This window comes from Sodiomyces alcalophilus, assembly GCF_042370955.1.
Source record: "Sodiomyces alcalophilus JCM 7366 unplaced genomic scaffold ACRALscaffold_1, whole genome shotgun sequence".
Classification (NCBI taxonomy): domain Eukaryota; kingdom Fungi; phylum Ascomycota; class Sordariomycetes; order Glomerellales; family Plectosphaerellaceae; genus Sodiomyces; species Sodiomyces alcalophilus.
The window spans coordinates 563,251-588,123 of record NW_027263532.1 but is presented as its reverse complement, the minus strand read 5'-3'; the positions used below and the strand labels follow the sequence as shown (position 1 = coordinate 588,123).

General features: G+C 56.3%; 7 protein-coding genes across 7 annotated transcripts; 4 read left to right on the top strand and 3 right to left on the bottom strand.

The window, feature by feature from the left end:
* Positions 1–236: 236 nt before the first annotated feature.
* Positions 237–5,057, bottom strand: ACRALDRAFT_2023654 (uncharacterized protein; the record flags this gene model as incomplete). Its single annotated transcript, XM_071020150.1, has 1 exon — positions 237–5,057. One exon carries the CDS (start codon positions 5,055–5,057, stop codon positions 237–239), a length of 4,821 nt encoding a protein of 1,606 aa, XP_070878482.1.
* A 513-nt stretch (positions 5,058–5,570) lies between these two features.
* On the top strand, positions 5,571–6,867 carry ACRALDRAFT_1079423 (uncharacterized protein; the record flags this gene model as incomplete). Its single annotated transcript, XM_071018900.1, has 3 exons — positions 5,571–5,588; positions 5,645–5,663; positions 5,797–6,867. 3 exons carry the CDS (start codon positions 5,571–5,573, stop codon positions 6,507–6,509), a joined length of 750 nt encoding a protein of 249 aa, XP_070878481.1. The 3' UTR covers positions 6,510–6,867.
* Positions 6,868–7,378: 511 nt separating this feature from the next.
* Positions 7,379–9,277, top strand: ACRALDRAFT_1039375 (uncharacterized protein). Its single transcript, XM_071015133.1, has 6 exons — positions 7,379–7,566; positions 7,656–7,678; positions 7,748–7,758; positions 7,881–7,910; positions 7,980–8,063; positions 8,175–9,277. The coding sequence occupies exons 1-6, from the start codon at positions 7,521–7,523 to the stop codon at positions 8,884–8,886; spliced, it is 906 nt and encodes a 301-aa protein (XP_070878480.1). The 5' UTR covers positions 7,379–7,520; the 3' UTR covers positions 8,887–9,277.
* A 370-nt stretch (positions 9,278–9,647) lies between these two features.
* ACRALDRAFT_1039377 (uncharacterized protein) lies at positions 9,648–12,784 on the top strand. The gene is made up of 4 exons (XM_071015134.1): positions 9,648–10,049; positions 10,117–10,196; positions 10,261–11,492; positions 11,560–12,784. The coding sequence occupies exons 1-4, from the start codon at positions 9,818–9,820 to the stop codon at positions 12,407–12,409; spliced, it is 2,394 nt and encodes a 797-aa protein (XP_070878479.1). The 5' UTR covers positions 9,648–9,817; the 3' UTR covers positions 12,410–12,784.
* Positions 12,785–13,921: 1,137 nt separating this feature from the next.
* On the bottom strand, positions 13,922–14,960 carry ACRALDRAFT_1060495 (uncharacterized protein). Its single transcript, XM_071016241.1, has one exon. It carries the CDS (start codon positions 14,510–14,512, stop codon positions 14,306–14,308), a length of 207 nt encoding a protein of 68 aa, XP_070878478.1. The 5' UTR covers positions 14,513–14,960; the 3' UTR covers positions 13,922–14,305.
* Positions 14,961–17,576: 2,616 nt separating this feature from the next.
* ACRALDRAFT_2023649 (uncharacterized protein) lies at positions 17,577–19,796 on the top strand (the record flags this gene model as incomplete). Its single annotated transcript, XM_071020149.1, has 2 exons — positions 17,577–17,668; positions 17,771–19,796. The coding sequence occupies 2 exons, from the start codon at positions 17,577–17,579 to the stop codon at positions 19,794–19,796; spliced, it is 2,118 nt and encodes a 705-aa protein (XP_070878477.1).
* A 1,122-nt stretch (positions 19,797–20,918) lies between these two features.
* ACRALDRAFT_1067728 (uncharacterized protein) lies at positions 20,919–23,446 on the bottom strand (the record flags this gene model as incomplete). Its single annotated transcript, XM_071017479.1, has 2 exons — positions 20,919–22,863; positions 22,947–23,446. 2 exons carry the CDS (start codon positions 23,444–23,446, stop codon positions 20,919–20,921), a joined length of 2,445 nt encoding a protein of 814 aa, XP_070878476.1.
* Positions 23,447–24,873: the final 1,427 nt, after the last annotated feature.

Genomic DNA, 24,873 nt, shown 5'->3' with positions numbered 1-24,873 from the left:
TCTCGCAAGCTCTGGTCTCTAAAGAACAAGCCAAAACAACCGTGTTCGTCAACTCGTCCCACCAAAAGAAAGGGAACTAAACCCGATGCATGCTTGACCTAAACGCCATTCCTCCATAGTACATCGCGATACCCTGCGCACCGGGGCAAAATATTGGCCCTAAATCATCTCTCAGACGCCCTCACTTGTCCCCTCTCTTGTCTAGTATATATCAACGCACAACCCAGGAGATGCCTTCACGCTGCAGTACTGGAGGTCCTGCCATTCCCACGCTGTCGGCCTCCTCTTCCCCTGGGATTCTTCTGCTGTCTACCACTCTGCCCCGAGCCGCCGCCGTCCGCGACAACCCCCACCTCGCGACCAGCACCATCTTCAGCCCCCTTCTTGCCCCCCCTCTCCCGCCGTCCACGCCGAGCCCCACCCCGTTGACTCTTCTCCCTATCTTCCCGCTGTTTCGCAACCCCGGCCCGCCTGGCCTCTTCCTCCTGGACGCGCCGGCTCTCCTGGTCCCACCACTCTTGGAACTCCTGCTCCTGCTGGATTTCCTGCATCGACCGTTTCGCCGCCGCCGCCCGCACCACTTCTTGCTCTCGCCTCTGTTGTCCGATAATGTCGGACATGGCCAGTCCCAATATCGGCTCCGCTTGCCGAGCCGGGGTTATATACGTCCGGGAATGGGGGGTAAGCGGCTTCGGAGACGACTGCGCGGCGGCGGAGGTCGAGGCCGACGTCGGAGCTGGAGACGGCTTGCTGCCCCGAGGCTGTCCCGAGAAACGCGTGTCCGGAGACGCCGTGCGCCGAACGGACTGGGGGGAAGACTCGGACGCCACAAGCGGCTTAGTGATAGGGGAGGCAGCCGTGGCCATGCCGGGCGCTGCCGCGGGCCGGGACGCGTCGGCCGCCATGACATCTCGCAGTGGCCGCTTGGGTCCACCCGAGACCACCTTCCAGGGCGCCGTTTTGCTCTTGGCCGTCTCCGGGTCCCATACCATCTTCGACCGTTGGGTTTCGGCCTCCCGGGCAGCCTGCTCTGCCGCAGCCTGTGCCTGCTGCTGCTTCTTCCGCTCTTTCTGGGACATCTTTGGCGGCGGCGGCGGTCGGACCGACGCTTCCGGCGACTTTTGCGCTTCGATGCTGGCCGATAACGCGGATTTGGCCGGCGGTCCCGTCAAGAGCTCGCGCAAGTCCATCCTTGATGTCGGCAGGGCGGCCGCTCCCCAAGGACTGCCGCCAGATGCTGGGGTTTTATGAGGGCCCTGACTGGGTGAGCAAGGTGGCGTACGGTGAGAGAGGACGGACCTCTGCCGTGGTAAGCTCGACGAAGGAGATGGTACTGTTGGTTCCGGGCCGGACAGCAAAGGCAGGCGGGAGGCGTCAACAGACCCCTTTCCGTTGGCCGCCCTCTGCGGAGGGGAACAGGTAAGACTGGCTGCAGGAAACCCCTCTTCGTCATCCATATCAAACATGAGGTCTCCGTGGGATCCCTTGGCCCGCAGCAGCGGACTGCCCGACTCGGTTTGCGCAACCTTGGCTTTCCGCCGCATTTTGTCCTGGACGGGAGAGACCGCAGTGCCGTCGTCCAAACTGCCAAACCTTGTCCGGAACGAGGATGACAACAACTTCTTGTCATCGTCTTTCTGAGAGGCTTTGTAGGCCATCTCCTTCACCCGTACCTGGCGTTCTTCCTCAATGTCATGCGCCAGCTCGGGATACCGTTCGAACATTAGCGATTCCATTTCCCGGGTCCGGGCAAACGGGCATTGGGCCATCTGGTTCTGCCGGACAACAGCGTCGAGTTCTTCCATGAGTGCTTCGTCCAACCCGTCCAAGTAGTGATTTTCCAACATGGTTTCCATCTGGAGACAAACGTACTCCAGGCCGGCATCTTTGAATTTCGTCACCGAGCAGGGACTAATCTCGTTCAGAAGCACCGCGACATTCCGCGTACTGACGAACCGACCGAGGATGCGCTGGCAAACCTGGGACAATCGGTCCAGCATCAGCTCGTTGGCGATGCTCATGACTTGCATCACCTTGTCGGCAAAATCGTCAATGTCCGACGACACAGTGTCGTCGAAGAGCTCCGCGCCTACATCCGCATATAGGTAGCGCAGGACGTAGCGGAAGGCGTCTGGGTCCATGTGCGCCATGTCGACGGTCACCTGTTCGTCGTCGCCAAGCGCCTCCCGGCGACCTGCGAGCCACATGCCGCCGGACCTGCCGTGGAAGAGTCCCTCGAAGAAAGCACACCGTAAGCGGAGCAGTTGGCTGTGCACAGGCACTTCGTCGCCGTCGAGGGCGATCAGCGCATCAGCGTCGTCAAAGAAGCGCGGATCGCGGATCGCCACCTTCATGTCTTTATCCAGTGACTTCTCCACCCTGGTTTGCATTCGAGCCGCTGCTTCGAGCTTTGTCATTTGCAGCTTCGACGCCACCTTCATCAGCTCCACCCGGATTTGACGATATCTGTATGCCAAGGGGGGAGCGTGACGAGTGAAGTTCCACACGGGAACGATGGAGTCGTCATAGCAGTAGACTAGTATGTTGACGAGGGAGAGCAAGTCTATCGACTGAAACTGGACGAGTGTCTTGCCCTCGTGCTCTCGGATGACAAGTGTCTCCGGCATTTCGTATCCTCCAGTGCGCCTGTACTCCGTAAGCATCCCACGAAGGATGGCGCTTCGGGCGGCTAGAATCCAGCCGTGCGCAGGGATACGGATGTCCGGCGACGACGATGTGGAGAGCAGCACATCAAAGTCGAAATGCCGGAACGAAGCGAGTCGTAGATGTTTCGCTAGATCGGCATCGAGATCAGGGGATTGGAGGAGTTCATATGGGAGATCCCCGAGGGTATCCCTCAACGCATCGGCGTCCCATAGCTTCAGTGATTGTTGCGTTTCGCCGGTTCCTGGCTTGGAGGCTTGGAAGCCCCGGAGCACGAGCAGTGGAGACAAGTCATCCCACAGCGACTGACTTTGGACACGGATCTGCTCTCTCGTCACGTCGCAGTCCTTTCGAATGGCGGCAAACGCCCCAAAGGTCGAGCTCCGCACCGCCACCGCCTTGGTGACACTGGGCACACGTTGAAACTTAAAGTCGCTACGTCTGGCGTCGGCCGATTCGGGGAGCCTGGCGTCTTTGGCCTTGGCCCGCTTGACACGCCTCCAAACGGCGCCCGATTCCGTGCAGATGATGACAGACCCGTGCTCGCCAACGCTGACCGACTTGACACCATCCTTCCGAGCTTGCCAAACACACTGGGGCGTGGTCAGGGCCTCCTTGATCTTGGCCGGATTGGTGGTCGACGTGGCTGCCGGGGCGGCCTCCGCCCGGTGATTCAAATTGACGGTGAAGAGGTCGCCACGACCCGTCACGGCAGCGATGGTCTCCCCTCCGGACGTGATATACTTGACTCGGTGCCGGGACGTATCCTGCTTGGACAGAACGAAGCGGGAGCCGAACCGGTGGTTGGTAAAGGCATCCGGCACCGGGAACTTGAGGAACTTGTACCCATAACTTGTAAAGACGCAGACCGAGCTGTCCTCTAGCAGGCAGGTGGTCGCTTTGTCCATGGCCGACACGGCCATGATGTTGGAGGAAAATAGCGAAACGGCGACTCTCCGAGGAGTCGGCTGGACTTCCAGCGAGCGGGAATCCGCGTCCATCAGGCCCAGCTGGCCGAGGTTCTTCCCCCAGCAAAACAAAGAATTCGACGTGTGGGCGACGGAATGCACGGAAGAGGCCGCAATGCCAACGATGAATTCCTTCTTGAGCGGCCCGAATATCTGTCGAGGCGTGGTGGTTATGGGCTCCTCATCCTTGCGAGCAGGAGGCAGAGCGTATCCCAGCTGGGCATTCGAGTTGGAGCCCCAAGTCCACAACTCGCCAGCATCGGTAAGGGCCATGGTGTGACTCTGGCCAAGCGCAACCCGTATGACCTTCTTGTCCGAAAGACCGCCCTGGACAGGGAGGAAGCGAAACTGGGTGTTCAGGTCGCCCAAGCCAAGGCGGCCGCTGAGGCCAATACCGCAGATGTACAGATTGGAGATAGGGTCGGTAGTAAGGATGGCGCTATGATACTTGGAAAGAACAGCGTCTTGGATGAGAAGTGGTTTATATTTTGTGAGCGCCGGGATCATGTTCACGTCGTCGACCTCGAAAGCGGCCTGTGATACCCCCGAGGTTGGATCGTTCCTAACTCTTTCCAAATATTCGTCGAGAAATCGACGCAAAAGGTGATCCGGTCGTCGAAGAAGGATTCGCTCGGGGAATTGGCGATCATCTTCGTCGCCGACGCCAAGAGAGAGGTTCTTGTTGCTGCCGAACATGAATATTTCCTCGCCCACGGTGGCGTTGTGGAATGGGGAGACGGAACCAGCGTCGAGGTCTTCGTCGTCATCGGTAGCCGAGTCGCTCCCCGACTCCGAACACGTATCGGTCGGGTCGCCCAAGCTTTTAATCGACCGCATCGCGATTGTCGAGTTGTATAGGTCGAAGGGGCTGCTTCCCTCATGATCCTTGGTCTTGATGAGCTGGCCTACCCTCGCGACGGCACTACTCGGGGCCTGCTCGGTCAAGAGACGACGCTCTTTCTCGAGAAGGAGGCGGGCTATCGTTATGTTGCCGGCGTAGAGTGCGCGATGCAGGGCATTCCAGCCACTTTCGGTATCTTGTGCGTAGAGATCGGTGGCCGGGTGGTCGAGCAGGGCCTGGACGAAGGGGACAGACTCGGGTCTGGTGGAGGCAGCGGCACGAAGAAGGATGGTCAAACCCGCATAGTCGCGGCTGTTGACCTCGGCCTTCCCTAAGCCATGAGCTCCGGAGCCTTTTCCTGCAAAGGCACCAGACGCGGGGCCAGAGACCTTGCGTGACTTGTTTGCCGCTCGGGGTGAGGCACACGGACCGGTTGGGAAGCCGGAAGAGTGGCTCCACGACCCGACAGTCGCCGCGGGATTCTTGGACGGAGGATGGGAAGCTGTCTGGGTGGCCGGAGCCAGCAGATGTCGAAACTTGTCGACATCGTTGTCCCAGTAGTATTTCCAGAGTAGGTGACTCATGAGGCAAGGGTGGTGATGGTGGGACCTTCGTGCGCGGGGCGACTGCACCTCGCTGTGAGTCTCGAAGGATCACGGCCTGTTTAAAGGTGCTCGAAGCGGCGCGCGAAGGGTACAATGGAGACGGGCTGTCGAGATTTTCCTTTCTTTTGTTTTTACGGCGCGATACTTGTAGTGTCGGATGTTCGAACCGGCGGATGCGATGGATGGAGATGGAGATGGCGATGGTTGGATCTGTAGCTGTGTTCGCGTTTCGTTTGATGATTCCAACCGGGATTATTCGTCGGCGGGAAAAGAAGACTCGGTCGGCTTTCGACTGGCAGCTTAGGGTATTCGAAGGGGAGACAAGGAGAGTAGATTGACGACGCAGTGATTCTCGGGTTGTAAAAGGGTATAATAATAGCTCAAAGGAGGCGCACGATGACAGAGGAGGGATGCGATGGCAGGGATCCGCGGATGAGGGTAGGCTGGATGCACATTGCAGCTGTGTGCGCGTAAAGTGCCCCGCGGCCCACCATGTACCGGTACTCATATGTAAGTACCTATGTGTACTAAGTAGGTACCTACATTGGCTTATCATGAATCAACAGGGCAATTTTTGTGTACAACGTAGGTACGCTGCTAGTGCTGGTGATCATGGCCTCTCCTCAAATACCACGACCGCCAAGAATCTCTTAGCGTCTTTACACCTGATTTCTACGCTGCCCTCGATCTGTCATGTTCGAGTTATCACGGAAGATAGAGGAATACCCCCTCCCTCGCGCGACTCGCCTTGGTGTCCGGCCAAATCGTGGCAAGCCGCCCCTTGAGCTCTACATCCCCGCGTGTATACGCACGCCCGTTCATCCATTGCACCCTCCACCTATCGATAAGCCCCTCCGGATCCAGATCGAGGGCCCTGCCGTCGCCATAGAAAGGCTCCTCCCCGATACCCCCTGGGCTCTCGGACACTGGTGCCAGGAATTTCCGCAACCCCCCGGGCCCGAACTGGCCAAGCTAACCTATCGAATGCTCTACGGTCGCGAACCCATCCTCGAGGGAGATTCCGTGTCTGAAGGGTCGGCGCGCGATATGGTCGTCAGAGACGAGTATCTCGGCGTGGTCACCTCGGCAAGGCCCAGTTTTGAGCTTGACTATTACGGCGTCACGTTTGACCACCTAGTCCCTATTGACGACTTCGACCCAGAGGTATTGCAGATCAACATTATCGAGATTGAGATTGATAACGGGAAATATTTCAACACATTCATGCCTTTTCCGGTCAACGTGGCAGACTACGCCGGCAAGAAGGTCCTAGCCATCCCGAGGTGCTGCTCCAAACGAAAAGGGACGACGGACCGCGCGAGGGTCAATGAGAGCATCGCTTACAGGGAGAGAATGATAGAGTCTCCAGTCCCCACGGAGGAAGAGAGGCAGAGATTGTTCACGAAGAGTGGCGGGGGTGCGATGGCATAGAAGGGAAAGCCATAACCCGATTGCCGTGAGCGAGCGACCCCTTTCCCTGGCTAACTCGCCCTGGCGAAAGCGTCCAACAGTCCCTGACTGTACCTGGGGCAAATGGCTGCAAGCCCCCGGGGTCGGTGTCGTCAGAGGACTGTGAGTGAACCCAAGGGACAAGAGTACCTTGGCCTACTACAGAGGTACTTGCTCCTTGGCATAATGTACTACTTATTGAGGGTGTTTGGAGGGGCTGAAACCTGTACCTAGGTACTGGCATCCAAAAGTGACCCGTATCTAATCTCGGGACGGAACAACCCCCAGGCAAACTGATTCGAATTGGGGAAAAAATCCAGTCGGGGGAACCTATTGAGGTACTCATCCTGCACATGCAACACGTGGTGCGAAGGCTCTCGATTGGGTTGAGATGATGGCCCGGGTTACCTATGACTTGGATCAGAAGAAACACGAATACGATAACTGGCAGACATACGAATACTAGGCCAATCTGTACTACTTCCATGTCTTCAACATCCATGTTTAAATCCGGTTTTCAACCTCGTACTTCAATAAAGTCTGTAATACGAAAGATGGAAGATTTGCTTTACACTTGCAAGACTTTACAACCCAGAGCACGTTCATTTCGTGGTACAATTCGAGGCACGTCATCCATACCTCGTAGGCAATGGTCGGGGCGTTGTTCACCGAAATACACCGAAAATCTCTCCTCACCGACCCACGAATAGGCTAAAAGGCATTGTGGGGCCAAAAGCACCGATAACGGACAATCTTACCCCATTGGGGATGTTTCAGGAACAATTGGTCTGGGTACTTCGCTAGTGGCTGAGGTAGGGAAAAAATCAGCTACCCTTGCAATCCAGCGTACGGAGATTTCGGCGCATGCCAGCCAAAAAAATCCGATCCGTTGATCCACGCACACCATAATTGTATCGCGAGCTTCAAGCATCTGTCCTTTCGATTTCCGTTCCCAGCGCGACCGCGATTCCCAAGCCAAGTCTGCCCGTCAAAATGTCGCAAGACAAGCCTCTTCCCTTTGTCTACCAGTTCGCCGCAGGTTCGTCTGTCTCTAATCGTGGCCTCTCTGGCCCCGACTCCCCGACTCGTCTTCCCAAGTATGCCCCGCGTAGCTAACTCGTCAACAAGGCGCCATTGCCGGTGTCTCGGAGGTTAGTGCCAGGACTCTTGTGCGTCGGGTTTGCCGGCCTTTTACTGATCTGCCTCGACACAATGTCTAGATCTTGGTAATGTACGTCTTCGACTCTACACCGCTTCATGTGCTGTGTGCGGCGTGATTGCGCGGTCCATGAACGCGATGTCCCCGGACTGGGCTTCACCTCGGCGTATACTCCTACTAACTATTTACTCTAGGTATCCGTTGGATGTCGTCAAGACAAGGGTGTAGGTGCCACTACAGATATCCTCCGAGCCTTCCTCCCTCCGGCGACCGAACTGACACTAGACCCGTAGCCAATTGCAGACTGGTGCGGCAACCGGCGCCGACGCGTACAATGGCATGGTTGACTGCTTCCGCAAGATCATCCGTCATGAGGGGTACGTGCTGTCCCGACATGGATATCATTCATCATATTTCCATGCGCTTGTCTCTCCTTATGACCCGACGCGAGAGCAGGCCAGACAACTAATGCTCCTTTCCAATGCCAGACCTTCTCGCCTGTACCGCGGCATCACCGCGCCCATCCTGATGGAGGCGCCCAAGCGCGCCACCAAGTTCGCGGCCAACGACGAATGGGGCCGGATCTATCGCAACATGTTCGGCGCCCAAAAGATGAACCAGTCCCTATCCATCCTGACCGGTGCCACCGCCGGCGCCACCGAGGCCTTCGTCGTCGTCCCCTTCGAGCTCGTCAAGATCCGCCTGCAGGACAAGGCGTCGGCCGGAAAGTACAACGGCATGATGGACGTGGTCCTGAAGACCGTCCGGAACGAGGGCCCCCTGGCCCTGTACAACGGCCTGGAGAGCACCATGTGGAGGCACATCCTCTGGAACGCCGGCTACTTTGGCTGCATCTTCCAGGTCCGCCAGCTGCTCCCCAAGGCCGACTCCAAGGGCTCCCAGATGACCAACGACCTCATCTCCGGCGGTATCGGCGGTACCATCGGCACCGTCCTCAACACCCCCATGGACGTCGTCAAGTCGCGCATCCAGAACAGCCCCAAGGTCCCCGGCATGACCCCCAAATACAACTGGGCCTGGCCCGCCGTCGCCACCGTGGCCAAGGAGGAGGGTTTCGCCGCTCTTTACAAGGGCTTCGTCCCCAAGGTCCTCCGATTGGGACCTGGCGGTGGTATCCTCCTGGTCGTCTTCACAGGTGTGATGGATTTCTTCCGGTCAATGAAGGAGAAGTCGGTGTAAGGCAGGAGCTTGGGTAGGAATGCGCCATGGCGTATGACGGCTCTGGGCTGGACTTGGTATAGCAGCGGCAGGCCTCGCAACATAGATTCCCCGAGTCTCGCAAAGAGACTCAACTCTCTGGTTTCGGATAGAGAAGAATAAACCGAAATTTAGACACGTTCCATTTGAATCGACCGACGGGCAGCTGAGTGGTCATGTCGGATTGCCTTGGGCGAACGAGGGTTGGTTCATGCTCTCATCCCAGCATGTCGACGGCTGTTCTCAAAGTGATCACCTACCGGAATAGTCATCAAAGAATATCTCTGTAACATTGCTCAGACAGAGCTGAATACCTTAGTTGAGTTAACTGGGCATCAAGTTGACGTCTGAACGAATAATACTTTGAGATGTTCCCGTTTGATTTAGAACTAGACCTTGGCTTTATATGAAGTTATGCATGGCCGAAACCCTGACGGATGGTCTATCCGAGCGCTCATGCCGAGGTCCGTGTACCATACCAGCAAATAACCACTATACGAATACGTTGTTGAGTACCGTTACCTTGCGATATTCTTACGTACCGCCCAATTTAGGAATATCAAATAATATATTACTAAGCTATAGATCGCTCCGAGAACCGGCCTCTTTCGGCGACGATACCGACCCACATACAACTACCACAACAGTTAGTCAATTGGTGGAAAGCTCCAACTCCCATAGGGCAAGATCCTCCTATGAGACCCTATCTTGGCATCGTCACCGCGGGGTAACTTCACGTGTGACATAGATTTTCAAGGCCGACCAAGCATGTAACCCAACTCTACCCACTTGCTATTTGTCGAGAACCGTGGTCTCCCACCTGGGCTCTATCGGGAATCTCTATCCCTTGTCACGACTGCCATCGTAGCGAATCCGCCGATTCCCCACGTCCTACAAGCGTACTCCAGCACCCATGGGGTTCCTCGGGCTCGGTAGGAGCCGGGGCTCCTGGTTCTTGGTCCTCTGCCTGGCCTTGATCATATTACCAGGCAAAGCGTATGCCTTTGGAGCCGGAAATATCCCCAGCATCGCGCAAATCGAAGGTTTCAACTTTCGCCATGGAGATATCGAGGACTTTCTCTCTACCGTCGTCTTCCTGAATGGCAAAAAGTGGTCGAGCCTGAACATTGCTCGCGTCTACTTTGGTTCGTCTGTCCCGGAAGTCCTTTATCCTGCATCGTGACCAGCTTTGGCTAAATGAAAGGAACAAAGGAAACTGGCTTAGAGACTACAGTCAGGCTATTGACACGGCAAGCTTGAAGGGCGCCAACGCGGCCACTATTCGGATTTTGGTTTGTCTCGCTGATTCCATGGATAGTAGTGTGATTGCTTTACTGATACATGGTGCCCTTCCAGGTATGGGTTCTTTCTTTCCTAGCTCATGGCTACGCAACCGAGGAATTCGAAGTCACCGAAGAGAGACTTGGCGTCTATAGAGCAGAAGAACATACCGACAACCCCCTTGGCTACCCTGATGATGCGCAAAACTACGATCCTAGGCTCAGACCGCCTGTTCGTCCGGTCGAGACGGAGATAGACAGCAGAACAGGCATGAAGAACTACATTGCGAACGAATCCGGCGACTGGGCGACGAGCGCTGGCTACATCCGATTCAGTCTGCGGCGTTCCATCCACTACGGCAGGGTCTACACCAGCGGAGCGGGAAATACGTCTGGCAAGGAAGCAGACCTCTGCGAGGCGCTTCGCTGCTTGGGACAGGCCCTCCATACGCTAGAGGACTTTTCCGCTCATAGCAATTATTGCGAACTCGCACTCCGCGAGCTTGGCTATCACGACGTGTACCCGCACTGCGGCGTGGACACGGAGATTGAGCTTGGGGGGAAGAAGGTGTTTCCTCTCATCACCGGCACGTTTGGAGGTGTGGATTTTCTGCATTCCGTCATTGGAGGAGTCAATGACAACTTGAACGAGTCTGAGCTCGACGAGCTCAATGCGGCGGTTGCCAATGCGCAGAACTTGACCAAGATGGACTCGGACACTCAAGCGCGTGGGGTGTTTGGACAAGCTTCCAGCTCGTCCGAGTCGAGCAACTTCATTGCCCTCCTTCAGCAGTTGCCCGGCATTGGGGACGGGTTTGCTCGCGAAGCCCAGGCGCTGAAGGCGTCCTCCGACGAACAGGCGCAGCAGAATTCTCGCTCTCTCTTTGGAAGCAGCGACAACACCAACATCGTTCCTGGTATGAGCGCCGACTTTGACCCGGTCAAGACGGCCCGTCGGATCTACCCTATCCTCCAGTTCCGGGATAAGATTGTCAAGGCCATCAACCGTTTCATCTCCAAGGTTCCCGGTCTGGAGAAGCTCCTCGACCACATCAGCGAGACGCTTACGGCGTTCGTCCTGGCGCTCCTCGCGCCATTCATCCAGCCCATCATCCAGCAGGTCTCGAAGATGCTGAAGGAGGGATCGTCCAGCCTTATCGGTGCGAGTGCGGATTCCCAGTACAATACGTGGGACGACCCTACATGCACCGACCCTACTCACTCCATGTTGTCTAAGGACCACTTTACGAACATCCTCAACTCTTGCGCCGGTAGAATTTCCGTCACCATTCTACAATACACTGTGCCGTAAGTTGCGATCCCCATTCCTGTCTCCTCAAAAACAATGTTCAACGACATTTCTGACCAACCCCAGCCGTGTTGTGTATGCCTGGGAGAATCCCGGTGTTCCTGTCGACGAGGTCATCGACGACATTCTCCGTTGCTACCACCATCCAGCGGTCCGCGACGAGAGCGTCGAGATTCATCGCAACATGTTCAATACTGTCCGCGAATGGGCGAACAATTATCCACTTCGACACAAAATCTCCGAGCTGCTCTCTTCCGAGTCGGTCAAAAACCACGGGCACCACATGCTGAACCAGCAACAGCGCGACCGAGGCCTGGCCATCTCGCACGTTTGCGGTGGTGCCATGGGAGGCCTCGGGCATGGCAAAACCAAAAACTCCCTCTGGAACCAGATCAGGACACGGGATCGTAGCGCGATGGATGGCTCGGACCGGAGCCCCCGGGCGCCCACGGTCGAGCCGGCGGCACAGGGAGACTACGGCTATCACCGGGATGAGGACAAGTCGCACCACTACAGCGGCGAGGGCGGAGGGGAGAGCGCGGGCTATTACGGATCTACATCCCCCGCGGCCCCGCCGAGCCAGCCGCCTCAGCCGGCCGGTAGTTGGGGACAACCGCCGCATCCACCTCCGGGCCAGTATGGTGGCCCGCCGCCCGGCGGCTATGGAGCTCCCCCCGGCCATTATGGAGGGCCCGCACCCGGCAGCTATGGAGGTCATGGGGGGTATGACGGATATGGCGCCCAGCCGCCCCCACCGCACCCGCAACACTCGCCATACGGACACGGTCCTCCCCAGGGATATCATGGACAACCGCAGCCGCATCATCAGGGCTATGGAGCGCCACCGCCCGGATACCAGCAGCCACCCCCTCCGAGTGGAGGCTGGGGCCAGTATCCTGGGCAGTATCGTAGGTGAGGGAGGAGACGGGGGTCAGGAAGCTCGGCGTATGTCGAGGACGGATGCGGCACAATGTCGTTATGGGTCATGCAGGGCGCAAGAATTGCGTAGATAGTTGGCATTTTGATGGATCAAGACTTCCTTGGCTATCTCATGCTTATTCATTTCTCTCGTACTTATGAACGGTCTGAACATGTTGAGTTTGTAGTGTTCCGTCTGATCGGAGGTGTGGTGAAGAAGATACCCAATTCAATACCTGCGAATAATTATTGTAGTATGTATTTCCGTAGTTGCTCATCGGTACGTACCGCCAGGGTGGGCCTGTTGAACCTCCTCTTGCACTCCCTCTTGCACCCCCCACCCTAAAATCAACCACGACAGACACGAGAGTAGAGAGATCCGAATTAAACAGTGAAACCCTCTGCAAACGCCGTGGCGAGAGCACCTCGTCCCACGACCCATCAACCCCGATATATCAAGCCAAGCCGTGCGATCGCGACGTGCCAAAGCCGCACCATGCCCCTCGACGACGACGACAATCCTTCAGCAGCGCGGTATCCCCCGAAAGATGCAGCGGCGGCCGATGCGCACGATGACGGCGAAGACGGCCCGTTGGACATGAAGCTGTTCGCGTCCATGTTCCACAAGAAAGGAATCGCGGTGCAATCGATCCGGAAGGGCCAGAAGGACTTTGAGTCCCACGGCACCAGGGCGCAGGACAACGCGCTCGAGGCGAGCCGGCGCGTCATCGAGGAGGTGCTCCAGTACACGCGCATCCACAAGGACGACTGGAACAAGGGCTGGTACTTCCCCGACCACTGGCCGCAGGCGCTGGAGGAGATGGCGAAGGGCACCGCGGAGGAAGCCGCGCGGCCCGAGTTTGTGCGGAACATCGACCCGTCGATCCACGTCCGTGACCTCGTCGTGGTGCTGGAGCAGACCAAGGGGCAGCTGTTCAAGTCGCTCGGTCGGTCGGTCAGGGGACTCAAGCCGCCGCAGCCGGCGATTGGAAAGACGTGGCTCCTCCCCGAGGAGGCGCTGTTCCTGGTCGAGCGCGGGTCGCTGGATCTCTGGTGGCCTGATGTTCCGTTGGGCGAGATTATCCCTGCGGTCAAGGCGAAGGCCCCGGATGCAGGTTCCGATGCGGCTGGCGCTCCGGGCGGCACGGATTCGACGGGGACGGGAGTGGGGGAGGACAAGTACGATGATTACAAAGAGTTTGCGAACGGCGTTCCCCTGAGCTTGCAGGCGGCGTACGCTTTCTTCATCGGTTTGGAAGGAGAGAGAGGCAAGATTACACTTCCGAAATATCAGGTGTATGCCCACCTGAAGCGATCTGGCTATCATGTCCTGCGAGCGCCGCCGGTCGCGGCGAGGACGGTCGACGGCGACGATGCACAATCACACGAACAACCGTCGACGCCTAGGACGTTGTGGCAGTGGCTGTTTTCCCTCCTGGGCAAGGGATCGGAGACCGGACCACCGCCGGTCGGGCCTCTGGTCAGACCCGGGCTGTACCGAAGCTACGTTCCCATTTACGAACAACTCGAACTTCTCTGGCGGTTTAAACCGGTTGCGGAACCACTTGACCCTGGCACGCCCGAGGTGCCCTACAAGGTATTCTATCACGTATGGAGGCCATCGACGCACGCGGTGTTTAGCAAGAGCAACCCGCCACCTCCGGATTTCCGCATCGCGGTGGTGGATTCCCGGGCGACGTCGGTGCCGAGCTTGGAGGAAGTCACGGCGCTCCTGGACTCGACGCCGCATGACCCCGGCGACCCGGCTTGGGTGGGACCGGGACGGATGTATCAGCGGTTGAAGCACGGGCACCGGAACGTTCTGATTGCGATTGTCGACAGGGGGCTCGTCAACTTTATGCGTTTCGGCGAGGGGGCGTTTGGGGAGGAGAAGCTATTTGAGCGGTTTGATGGCCGGGGCAGCCAGCGGGGTGGTAAGAGGGGGGGTCGCGGTGGGAGAGGGGGCGGGCGTGGTCGAGGCCGTGGGCGTGGCAGGGGAGGAAGACGAGGTTGAGAATGCGCTTTCTCTGGCGTTTCGATTTATGACATGTTCCTGGTAAGGAGCAGATACTGAGCAAGGCATCGGGAGGTCCGTGAGCATGGTAGGGTCCAACTCCGACGCCGGACTAAACGGCTGACGGCATGTTCGAGGGTTGTTGGAACGACTTGCAGAAGAGGGACTTGTCCTATGTTGTTTGACGGGACGGTCTACTTTGCATCGGTCTGCTGTCACGGAACACCTCGATGTGGCTCTCTTTGGAGCAAGCCATATGCTTTGCAACTCGAAGCCTTACGAGTGTATAACTTCTTTGGGCCTTCCATTTCAAAGAGTATGGTTGGGTGTCCATTTAGCGAATCGTGGCAGGCGATGGCTGACTTGTTCATAGTAAGGGCGTTGTAACAACACTACACACGACGGGCGAGGACAATGAATAAGGGAGGGAAAATGACACTTCACGTCTTATCAGTTTAACTCGAGGCATGAAGATTGACACTGGCGACATGGACGAGTCGAATAAGAGTGGAAGGTCAACGTGATTCAATCGATTTATCTGTGGTCCGTCCTGACGAGTGCAGTCAGGAACCACGTCCCCGAAGACGTGTCTCAGTAGGACGGGTGACAGCAGGACAATTGCTTGCCTCGCCTGTTTTCCTGACGCTGCCGATTCGCGGTGACTGGTTGTCACACTGGCATTGTCAGCCATGATTCCGCCCATCTCCAGTTTGCGGTCTGGTGTTTCTATCAGGGGTTGTACTATAATGCAAGTCCCTTTTCTATTTTTTCTCTTTTTTTCTTTTCTTTTTTTCCCTTATTTCTTCCCGTCTTCTGTTCTCTCTATTTTGCAACTTTATTTATCTTTTTTCTTTCTTTCTTTTTCCCCCCTTTTTTCCTCGTCGCGATTATAACCTATATAAAGCCGATCATTACGCGTCTGCTTATTCTATAGGAATAGTGGGTCCGGCTTACGCGACGGACAATTCTTGTGTCTTTTAGATTTGGGGAGTTCGTGTTGTGTTGTACGAATACTAAACCTGATATAAGTGGGGCATTATCAAAGTATTCTATAGGGAAGGCAGGGCAGAGACTCGGACTCCTAGCCTTCAGTCTCTCTTGTCGTGCTTCCTCTTGGATTAATGCAACCGCAATGATTTAATGTAATTATAAATTGATGGCCGCAAAAATAATATAGGCGCACAAATCGGCTAGCTAATAATGTCAATTCTACCTGTAGAATAGGTGGTACTGATGGCGTGATCTGACAGCAAGTTGGGCAACTCAAGGTTGTACTTGAAGACTTGGCGGTGTGTGTTAATGTTATGTATTCGTATCGTATACCTTGAGTCTCTAACTTGGTACGCTGGTGACCGGTCGTTTCTGCTGCAAATGCGAATGCAACGCGGACTTGGTTACATGAAAGTAGATTGAGTACGTTGTCTTCACATATCAGGACAGCTGAACGGTCCCGAGTCGGTGATATTAAAGTACTAAAAATCACTCGCGTTTAGACCGAAAGACCAACGATTTATTCTACCGTCCAGGTTACACTAGGAACGCCCACTCGGAGCCACTATCGTATGGACAAATTAGTACAAGTACGACAAGAGATTGTCTGCACGTCATGAATTATTCCTTCCTCCGTAGGTACATCGTATTAGCCATGGTGACTTGTTTGATTCTTCGTCTGGGTCAATTCGTCGGGTCAAGTAGGTTGTCGATCAGTTACGCGATGTCTTATTCGTATATGTCCTGACTTCAAAGATACGCGTCTTGTCCACTCGTCACGCTTCGAATAGTCAAAACAAGTATACACTTTCTGACGGGTCGCGACATCGTATCGGTTCGGCGAACACTGCGCCACCGCGCGCAAGGATAGAATCCCTCCATTTATTCGCGTTGGTCCACGAAGAGGAGTCGGCCATGCATACCACCATAAAGTCTTCCTATCGCAGTCTAGTCGCCTGCTACATGTTGTCGCTGCTTCGTTATTCACCCACGATATACCTTGTATAATACATTTTCAATGCAGACTACCTAGGTATACTGTAAGCTGAGTTGAATGGTCTAGTAACAATTGTCGCGCCCCTCTTCGAGTTGTGAGACTTGACAAGTCTCGTTTCAGTCTGTATACTTGTGACAAGGTACCGCCTTGGATCCACGACAGCACCTTCTTACCCTACTTGACACAACCGAAGTACCGCCTACCTCATTTCCTCTTGCTCTACTTACTTCGTACAGCAGTTATCTGGCTAGCAGTTTCCCAATTCAATACCTCGTACGCACAGTCAACTGGGGCCAACCTTGACTCTTCTTCCCTTCCCCTCCTTCATCCCGCCACTTATTTTTTCTTCTATTTCCTTTTCCTTTTTTCCACACCCTTTTCTTCCACTCATCCCACCCATTGAGTTTTATATCTCCACCTACTTCTCTCTTCGAACCTTTTCAACTCTCTCCGTCTGATGCATCGTAAATAACTACTACGACTACGCTTGTCCACCTCCGGCTTCTTAGCAGTGCGCGGCCTTCTTACACTTCAACTTCAGTACTGGCAAGTCTGCGCCAGCGTCAGTTTCTATATTCTCTTGATTCCCCCCAACTATAACTGTTACCCCCGTGTTCGACCTGCTCTGCTCCATGGGGTTGCCAAATATCCATCCTTTAGTTTAGATCTGTATGTTCTACTCTTCTCGTCCTCGCTTTCTATCCGTCTTCTCTCACCATTTCGGAACCTCCCTCTCTATGATCTTAACCGCCAGCCTTTATCCCCAATCTACTCAACTCTGGCATGTCTCTGCATCACGTAACATATCGTCTTGCTCTTCCAGCCGCCTCTGTCCCGTCTGCTCTGATAACGGAATGGTGCCATCAGCTCATCCCCAGTCAATGTGCTTCCTCATTGTCTCTGTTCACCCATTGTCTTGTCTTTGCAAATCCATGTCGACTCTCGTTGCTCTCAACATACCCAGGACAACAATTCATCACTTTCATCTCTGGGCAAACTCCACGCCCATCTTCCCCCAACACCTTGACAACATGCTTCCCGTCAATCCTTATAGTTCTTGGCCGCTGACACGAATACATAGCACCAAAGCAGGCACTGGCCCTGACCGTGTCACCTGGAGATTGAGCATACGAGTCCTACTTGTTACGGCATCTGTCTCTTATCATGGACCAAACCGAAGGGGATTCCAAGACCGAGGCCCCTCCGGCTACTCCATCCAAGCCTACACCATCTCCCGCCAGCAGAAAGTCCGCCAAGTAAGTCAACTGCTTCCATCTACTCCCGCTCCATCTACTCCCTCTTCACCCTCTCACTTTCCACCGGGAGAGGATCAGCTCCATTCTAACCTCCAGCCCTAGTCCCAACACCAATGACACCATTGACAACCCACCCCACTCGAATACCGCCGACGACGATGACGAACTGAGTCCCCCTCCCGACAATATCCCCAGTCCCGCGCTTCCCGGCAGTCCACTAAGCAGTCCCGTTCCGCCCGACGAGCAAACCTCGGACGAAATCGTCGTCAGCTCCAATCGCCATGCATCTGACAAGCCGTCCCCATTCCACGTGGTTTCTGACCAGGAGGACGAGACCCTGCCCGACGCCGATGACCAGTCCCCTCAGCCGACCCCGTACCCCAAACGCAAGAGGACTTCGACCTTTGCCGACCTGAACGAGGATGAGATGGACGGTCTCACCGCAGACTACGTACAATCCCTCAAACGCTCCAAGCCGGTTCGTCGTCAGGGATCCGGCCCCAACAATTCCAGCGTCGTTCTCGGCTACTGGCGCGACTCGCCCGTCGCCGATGAGGCCGGAAAGCATGCCGTCATTGGCTTCATCGATGTCCGCGATCGACTTCGCACCCGTATCCAGGTCGTGACGAGGGACGGGGACCCCGTCAAGGAGCCCGTCCCCCCGGGTCCCGGTGGGCTCTGGGTCACCTTTGAGCGCATTGTCTTCGAGCCGTATCTCGTGGGCCTGAACCATTACCATGTCAAGGAGTTCGTCAAGAAGCGCACCGGCGCCCGGGAGGAGAATCCCGACGCCAAACTCGAGGCCGACCTGGCCGCCGTCGAGGAAGCCAAACGCCGCGTCTCGGAAAACCCCCCTCCTGACGCCGCGCCCGCTCCCGCCGTCGCCTACGGGCCGACCCTCCCGGACGATGCCATCATCTCCGCCAGCGCAAAGCGCCGCAAGCTCACCAGCGGTGTGAGTACCATTCTCGGCGGCACTTCCATACCTCCGCACCAGCCGCCCGCCAAGCCCTCCCGCGCCGCCACCGCCACCGCCGATTCCCGTCGCGTCCTGCCGTCCGCCAGGGATCAGTCCGACACCTCATCGCCGGCCCAGAGCGTGCCCATTTTCGACCCCCTCGTCGGTACCCGCCCGACCCGCATCGTCGTGGGATACTGGAAACCATCCGACGCCCCCGATCCCCGGGACCGCCATGCGGTCCTGGGTATCCTAGGTCACAATGATAATTTCAGGGTCAAAGTGATCAGGGAAACCCGGGACGGCCGTTATGTGGATGGTAACTTTCCCTTGGGTGCCGGCGCCCTCTGGATCCAGTGGACGGAGATGGAGCTGGAACCCCATATCAAGCATCTCACCCGTATCGAGCTGAAAGAGTACGTGCGCGTCCGCCAGTATCAGATCGACAGGGGGGAGACGCCCGCGGAGAAAATCAAAAACGAAGGCCACGCCGTCTACGTCGCCCAGCGACGCGCCCTACACATCATCAGGACAGGCAGTGTGCCGGCTAGCAGCGGCGCACACGCGCAACCGGAGGACGAAGCGGACGACGCAGACTTTGCCGAGCCGGCGGGGGCCAGAAACGAGGGCAGGGCATCCGTCGGCGGCCAAGAACCCCGGACTTCCCATCGTCGCCAGGATCTCCCCGCCGCACGCCATTCCCTGCCCAACCTCGACAGCGGGCGGCAGTCGTCGCGCACGCCGACCGCCGCACGTCGCGACATCGACCTCCAAGCACGGCGCGAGATGGGCCGCCTCGAGCAGTACGAGAGGAGCCGTGCCCAGTCCAACGCCGAGCGCGAAGCCGCCGCGACAAAATCCGCCGCAGACTCGTCGCACGGCGCCGCCGAGCCGACGGCCGCAGCCCGTGGCAGTGGTAGTGGGAGTGGTTTCGCTAACGGCTTCCACGCCCGCGACGAGGTGCAGCAGCTCGACGACATTTGGCAGAGGCAGGAGGGGCAGCGCAACCGCGCCAACAACGATAACGTCAAGTTTTATGGAGGCACAAAGTATGAGCGCAAGTCGACGGGCCCCTTTGTCGGGAAACTCGTGTCGCAGGGTGTCCTCATCAGCATTGATGGCGAGGATTATGTGGAGTATAGGGTTCTTACGAAGCCTTCTTTTTGTTAGTCTGGTGATGATGGTTTCCGTCTTTTTCTTTTCCCTCCCGCTTTATACCACTCTGCTCGACCTTTTGACATTGCGACGTTTGTCTTGTCCTGATATTCGGTTGTTCATCTTGGGTGTTTGACCTTTCTGCATGCATTCAAGACGTTTATTCTTCCCACCCTCGCCGTCCTCTGGCAAGGGGCCGAGATGGCGTTGTGCGAGTTTAGTCTCCTTCTTTTTCAGCGAATGGGAAATTGTCATTCGTGTTGTACCAACACGTCCAAAAAGGCCTGGCGTTCGGTTACGTGTGTAATGGGCAGTGGGCTTGGGATGGGGAGCCTGGCTTTGTGGCTTGTTTTGGCTTTAAAGGAGACGAATCAAACAGATTGGGAGCGTTGGAATGGGAACGAGGTGGCCCAGGGCGATGGGAGGGCCACGGCCTGTTTCTAGTCTCCATGGTTAGGAAATAGGCTAGGAATGTCCATCGTCGTCGTCCTGAGCCTTAAAGTATGTGATGATGCCGAGTTGAAGGCAATGTCGAGATTCACAGATGAAGTGGGAATAGCAACAGAAAACAGTCTGAGAGAATGAAGGAAGAAACAAAAAAGATCCCCTGTCGACTAACCTATATCATATGCCTAGGTAGTGGTATTTACGAGGAAAAGGAAGAATCAACGTCTCGCCGCCTCCTTGCCACCCAACGCCATACATCGTTAATTCAGGCCCGAAAAGACTCCTTTCCTCATCTTATCCTTCTCCTTTTCCATGCAGTCTCACACTTCTGTCCTGGTTTCGTTGTCTGCCCCCCCATGATATCTTTGCCTGCGTCTCCTCCACCGCACCTCTTAAATGCATCGTAAGGAGAGTATGGACAAATAAGAAATTAAAGATGCCGATGCGACAAACAATGGATATTTCCGCAACCCCCTGAAAGAACCTCATGTCGTGTTATGTTACCCCGTTTTCATGAATTGGCAATGAACATTTGTGACTCGAGTCCTCTGAACTCTCATTCAGACTGGACAAAATGGGAAAAGAAAACAAAAAACAAGAGAAAAGGAAAAGAAAAGAATCCTAGTTTCCTTTTATGCGCCGTGAAACCACCCAACTCGCTCGATTGTCCCGTCAAGGCCAAGGCGGCAGCTAACCGACACGACGACGCTTCATGCTGGGGCTCCCGAGGTTTCCGGCCGCGCCAAAGTCGTCGCCCCGGGGAATCTCCTCCGTCCCGCTGGGACTCGGGTTATCGCCGACCGAAGGGCCCCCCGCGACCGGATCAGCGGCGGCGGCGGCGGGTTCGTTGAGGATGCCAAAGTCAAAGTCGCCGGCGGCGGGATTGGCGGCGGCAGCGGCAGGGTTGGTAAAGTCCATGTGGGAAAAGTTGCTGCTGGGGTCAAAGGCGTCCGTGTCGAGGAACTGGTCGAGGTCGAGGTTGTGGGTTTCAAAGTAGCCGCCGGCGTTTTCCATGTCGTCGAGACCCGGGATGCGGCCCGAGGGGCTGAGCGGGCTGAGGATGTTTTGGATCGTCGCCAGCCGCTCGTTGCTGTCCTGCGTCATGCGGTGGAGGGAGTCGAGCTCGCTTGTCGTGTTGTTGATGTGGTTGAGGCTCGGCGGGGCGGGGTTGGCGTTCATGGCGGGCGAGAGGGAGAAGTTCCCACCGGCCGGCGCCGGCGCGGGATTCGGAGCGGAACCACCGCCCGCGGTCGGAGGGGGAGGCGGGGAGTGAGCAGGGATCGGGGTGTGGCCGGCGGTGGTCGAAGCGGGAGCCGTAGTGGCAGGGGTGTTGGGGAACGAGCCGCCTGGAGTGCCAGTGGCCGTGGTAGCAGCAGTGTCGTTGGGGTTGGGCATGGTTCCCGGTTCGGGACCCTGCGTCTGCGCGATCATGTTGTTGAGCATCTGCTCCCGCTGATCATTGGTCATGGTTGTTGGCGCGTTGGCTACCATTTCCGGCAGGTCCATACCTCCTCCTGCTCCTCCTGCGCCCCCTCCTCCTCCCGACCGGCTGGCATTGGTGTCCTGGATAAGCTTCATCATGCTCTCGCGCGGATTCGATTTGAGCTCCTGCGCCAGCAAGTCGGACGCTGCCGGGCTGCCGGCCTCGGTCCCGTCCAGGTGATCGAAAAGCTCCGTGACCGTGCCTGACACCGGGTTCCCGTGGCCGTGATATGGTGGTGGTGGTGGTGGTGGCGGCGTGGCCTTGCTCGACGACGACGAAGATGCCATGCTCGCCCGGGCGCTGCCGCCGCCTACGTTCATGCCGTGGGCGGGAATGGGAGGAAGCAAGCCGCGCGTCCTCTTGGGCCCGGGACTCGCGCCCGATACCTGCGGCGACACAAAGTCGCCCAAATCCACCACACTGCCCTGGGGCATGGAATTGCCGCTGTTGCCCGGCATGATGTTGGCCAGAAGCTCGTTGACGTTTTGCGAGTTTTGGTCTTCCAGCGTCTTGCGGAAGACGTTGGCGAGGAAGTTGAGGATGGCGTTGATGGAGTTTTGGTGGCGGTCATGTTGCTCCTGGAAAATCACGGCTTGCTGGTAGAGGGTCGAGTTGTCGCGTTGCATCCGTGTGATGGCGTTGAGGATCATCTTCTGCTGCTCCCTGACCTTGGCTAGCTCCTCGCGCACCAGGGCCATCTCCTTCCTGTCGAGAGGCATGTTGCCCGAGGGCAGCGCTCGGCCGCCTTGGCCGCCTCCGAACCCCTGCCCAACCTCCTCGACGCCGGCTTCCTCGTCCGTCTCCGGATCGTTTTCCGGCGGTTTCTGCCCTGCCTTGGACTTGCTCTTGCTGCCACTCTTCGGCTTGTTGATCAGCCACAGCAGGTTGGGATGACCGCGGCGGAAGTAGGGGTTCGAATACTCGCTCGGGCTCTTGTTCTTGCGCTCGCTGGCGCGCATCGAGTTGTCGGAGAGGCCGACGCGTTTATGGAAGCCGTACATGTTGAGTTGGCGGACAAAGGAAGCGTAATTGTTGTGCTTGAAGAGTTCGGGGATGAGCGTCTTGGCGAACTCGTCCTCGTCGAGAACGATGAAGGAGTCTCCTTTGTCGGACCATCGGATCAAGTCGATGTTCTTCTCTTCGTCCAGGAAGCTAGAGTCAAAAGACACTTGATTAGTTTTCTTTTTTGCGTCGTCGAAATGGGCGAAGACATCTGGAAAGAGGTGTTGCCCTACCTGCTGAGTTTTTGCACGAATGGCGGGATCTGTTTGCGCTTAGATTGGGCTTCACGTTTCGCCTTGATGGCGAGCTCCTCGAGTGCCTCAATGCTATCTTGCTCGCTCAGGTTGCCGCTGGTGGTTTGCTGGACAAGAGTGGCCGGGTCATCCGTGCTGAAGGACCAGGGATCGGCTTCGTCAAAGTGCGGGCGCGCGGCGGTGGGAACGAGGGCCCGGTTTATGTGTCGGCGTGCAAGAGTGGTGTTCCCATTCGAGGCGGGTGGTTGGGCGTACTGCTGCGGTGGCGGTTGTTGCGAGGGCATCATGGCGTAGGGATGGACGGCCTGCGTGGTCCCATCGACGAAAGCTCCAGCAACGGTCGGGTCGTGCCACCTTGCGAGGTCGTGGGTGGGACTGGGGTAAGCATTCGCTGGACTGGAGTATCGAGGCTGCATGACAGGCATAGGAATAGCGGGAGATGCGCCTGGGGCCGGACGTTTCCTAGAGTTTGCGGTCATGGAATGGTCCAAGTCGCGGGGGTTTGCGACGCTTGGGGAGGAACGCAAGGCTGGTCGAAGGTCGCCAAAGCACAATCTGGGTCGAAACGGGATTGCTTTGAGATCACACCAGTAAGTAGAGGGGATCCGGATTGGATTTTCAGCCTTGCCGGCGTCGAATGCAAAAAGCGGTGGGAGTCGAGCTCCGAGCGTCGGGGCAATCGAAGGTAGTGCGAAGCTCAATCGAAAAAATTGAGAAGATGGTGACCAGGTGAGCCAAAAGAGTTGATCAGACTAGGCCGGCTAGAAGAGAATCCGTCGCCTTATTTAAATATTCGCCTATTCGTTTCGCTTCTGTGGTGTCTGAGCGGCCCGGAGAGGAAAATAATAAACAGTCCCTTAGAGATTTGAGTCAACAGCCAAAAATGTCCCTGACTGGCAATTCCTCTTTCTCCGTCCCAACAAGGGGAACAATGAGATTCTATAGCGATCGGAAACAGGAGGAAACAATGAAGATGTCACGTCTCGTTTCAATGCAGAAGAGAAAAATGGCGTGTCGCTTGCGAGAGGCTCGGGCGCAGATTTGTTTGATCAGTTTTTTCTTCTCTCCCAAAATGAAAATTAAATTGCCCGGGATTTTTTGCGTTATTTGCTCCGTAGTGGTTTGCGTCTTTTGCCGAGGTGGAAGGAAAAGAAAGCTCTTGTCTTGAGAGAATCCTTGTCTTGGCGGAATGTACAGAATCTTCCAAATTGACGGGGAAGGAATAATAAAAAGGAAGACGAAAAAAACAATCGTGTTTCGCTGACTGGGTTGCAGTATAGACCGTGGTTCAGATCTTTGAGTGTCTCGCAATTGAGGGGTTCATCAAGCGGCGGAAGATGTTGAAAGGAGATGTGATGGTAGCGCAGCTCGTCAAAGAGATCAGTTACCACATGTGACGTGGCGTTGTTCGTATCGGTATCGGTATCGGATTCGGGGTCGGAGCTATCGGGGTGGTAGGACAAGGAGACGGGCGAAATGGTGATATAGCGGTGATGATGATGGTGGTAGGTGGTGATGGGAAGAAGTGGTGTTGAGGAAAAAAAAGAGCAAGTCCGAGTAGGTCGTACGTAAATGCTGGAAGTGCTTTCCTTCGCCCATTTCCCCCGTGGCGGGATCGTTTGCGACCCAAGTGGAGTTCACTTTGCTTGTCTCCGCTATGAAGCCGGGACAAGATAACGATCAAACCGTGATGTATCCGGTACTCCCGAGCCGGTACACGTAAGTACAGATTCAGCTATGCGTCTCTCGAGGGCCTTGCACCGTCATCAGCCTATCATAGGTTAGTTCCAACCAGCCACGTTGTTGTTTTAGCCACTTACAGCCTATTGTTGGGTGGGTCCTGGGTGTTCTGCGAGACACCCCTCTTTAAACGATAAGACGGTAGGTACCGTCTTAAAGTCCTACA

Bases quoted from the DNA above. Each gene is read 5' to 3' on its own strand.
- ACRALDRAFT_1060495 (XM_071016241.1), bottom strand. From the start codon at position 14,512: ATGCTCACGGACCTCCCGATGCCTTGCTCAGTATCTGCTCCTTACCAG.
- ACRALDRAFT_1039377 (XM_071015134.1), top strand. From the start codon at position 9,818: ATGGGGTTCCTCGGGCTCGGTAGGAGCCGGGGCTCCTGGTTCTTGGTC. The intron at 10,197-10,260 runs GTTTGTCTCGCT...GTGCCCTTCCAG, and splicing joins CGGCCACTATTCGGATTTTG to GTATGGGTTCTTTCTTTCCT. The intron at 11,493-11,559 runs GTAAGTTGCGAT...GACCAACCCCAG, and splicing joins ATTCTACAATACACTGTGCC to CCGTGTTGTGTATGCCTGGG.
- ACRALDRAFT_1039375 (XM_071015133.1), top strand. From the start codon at position 7,521: ATGTCGCAAGACAAGCCTCTTCCCTTTGTCTACCAGTTCGCCGCAG. The intron at 7,911-7,979 runs GTAGGTGCCACT...CTAGACCCGTAG, and splicing joins GATGTCGTCAAGACAAGGGT to CCAATTGCAGACTGGTGCGG. The intron at 8,064-8,174 runs GTACGTGCTGTC...TTCCAATGCCAG, and splicing joins AAGATCATCCGTCATGAGGG to ACCTTCTCGCCTGTACCGCG.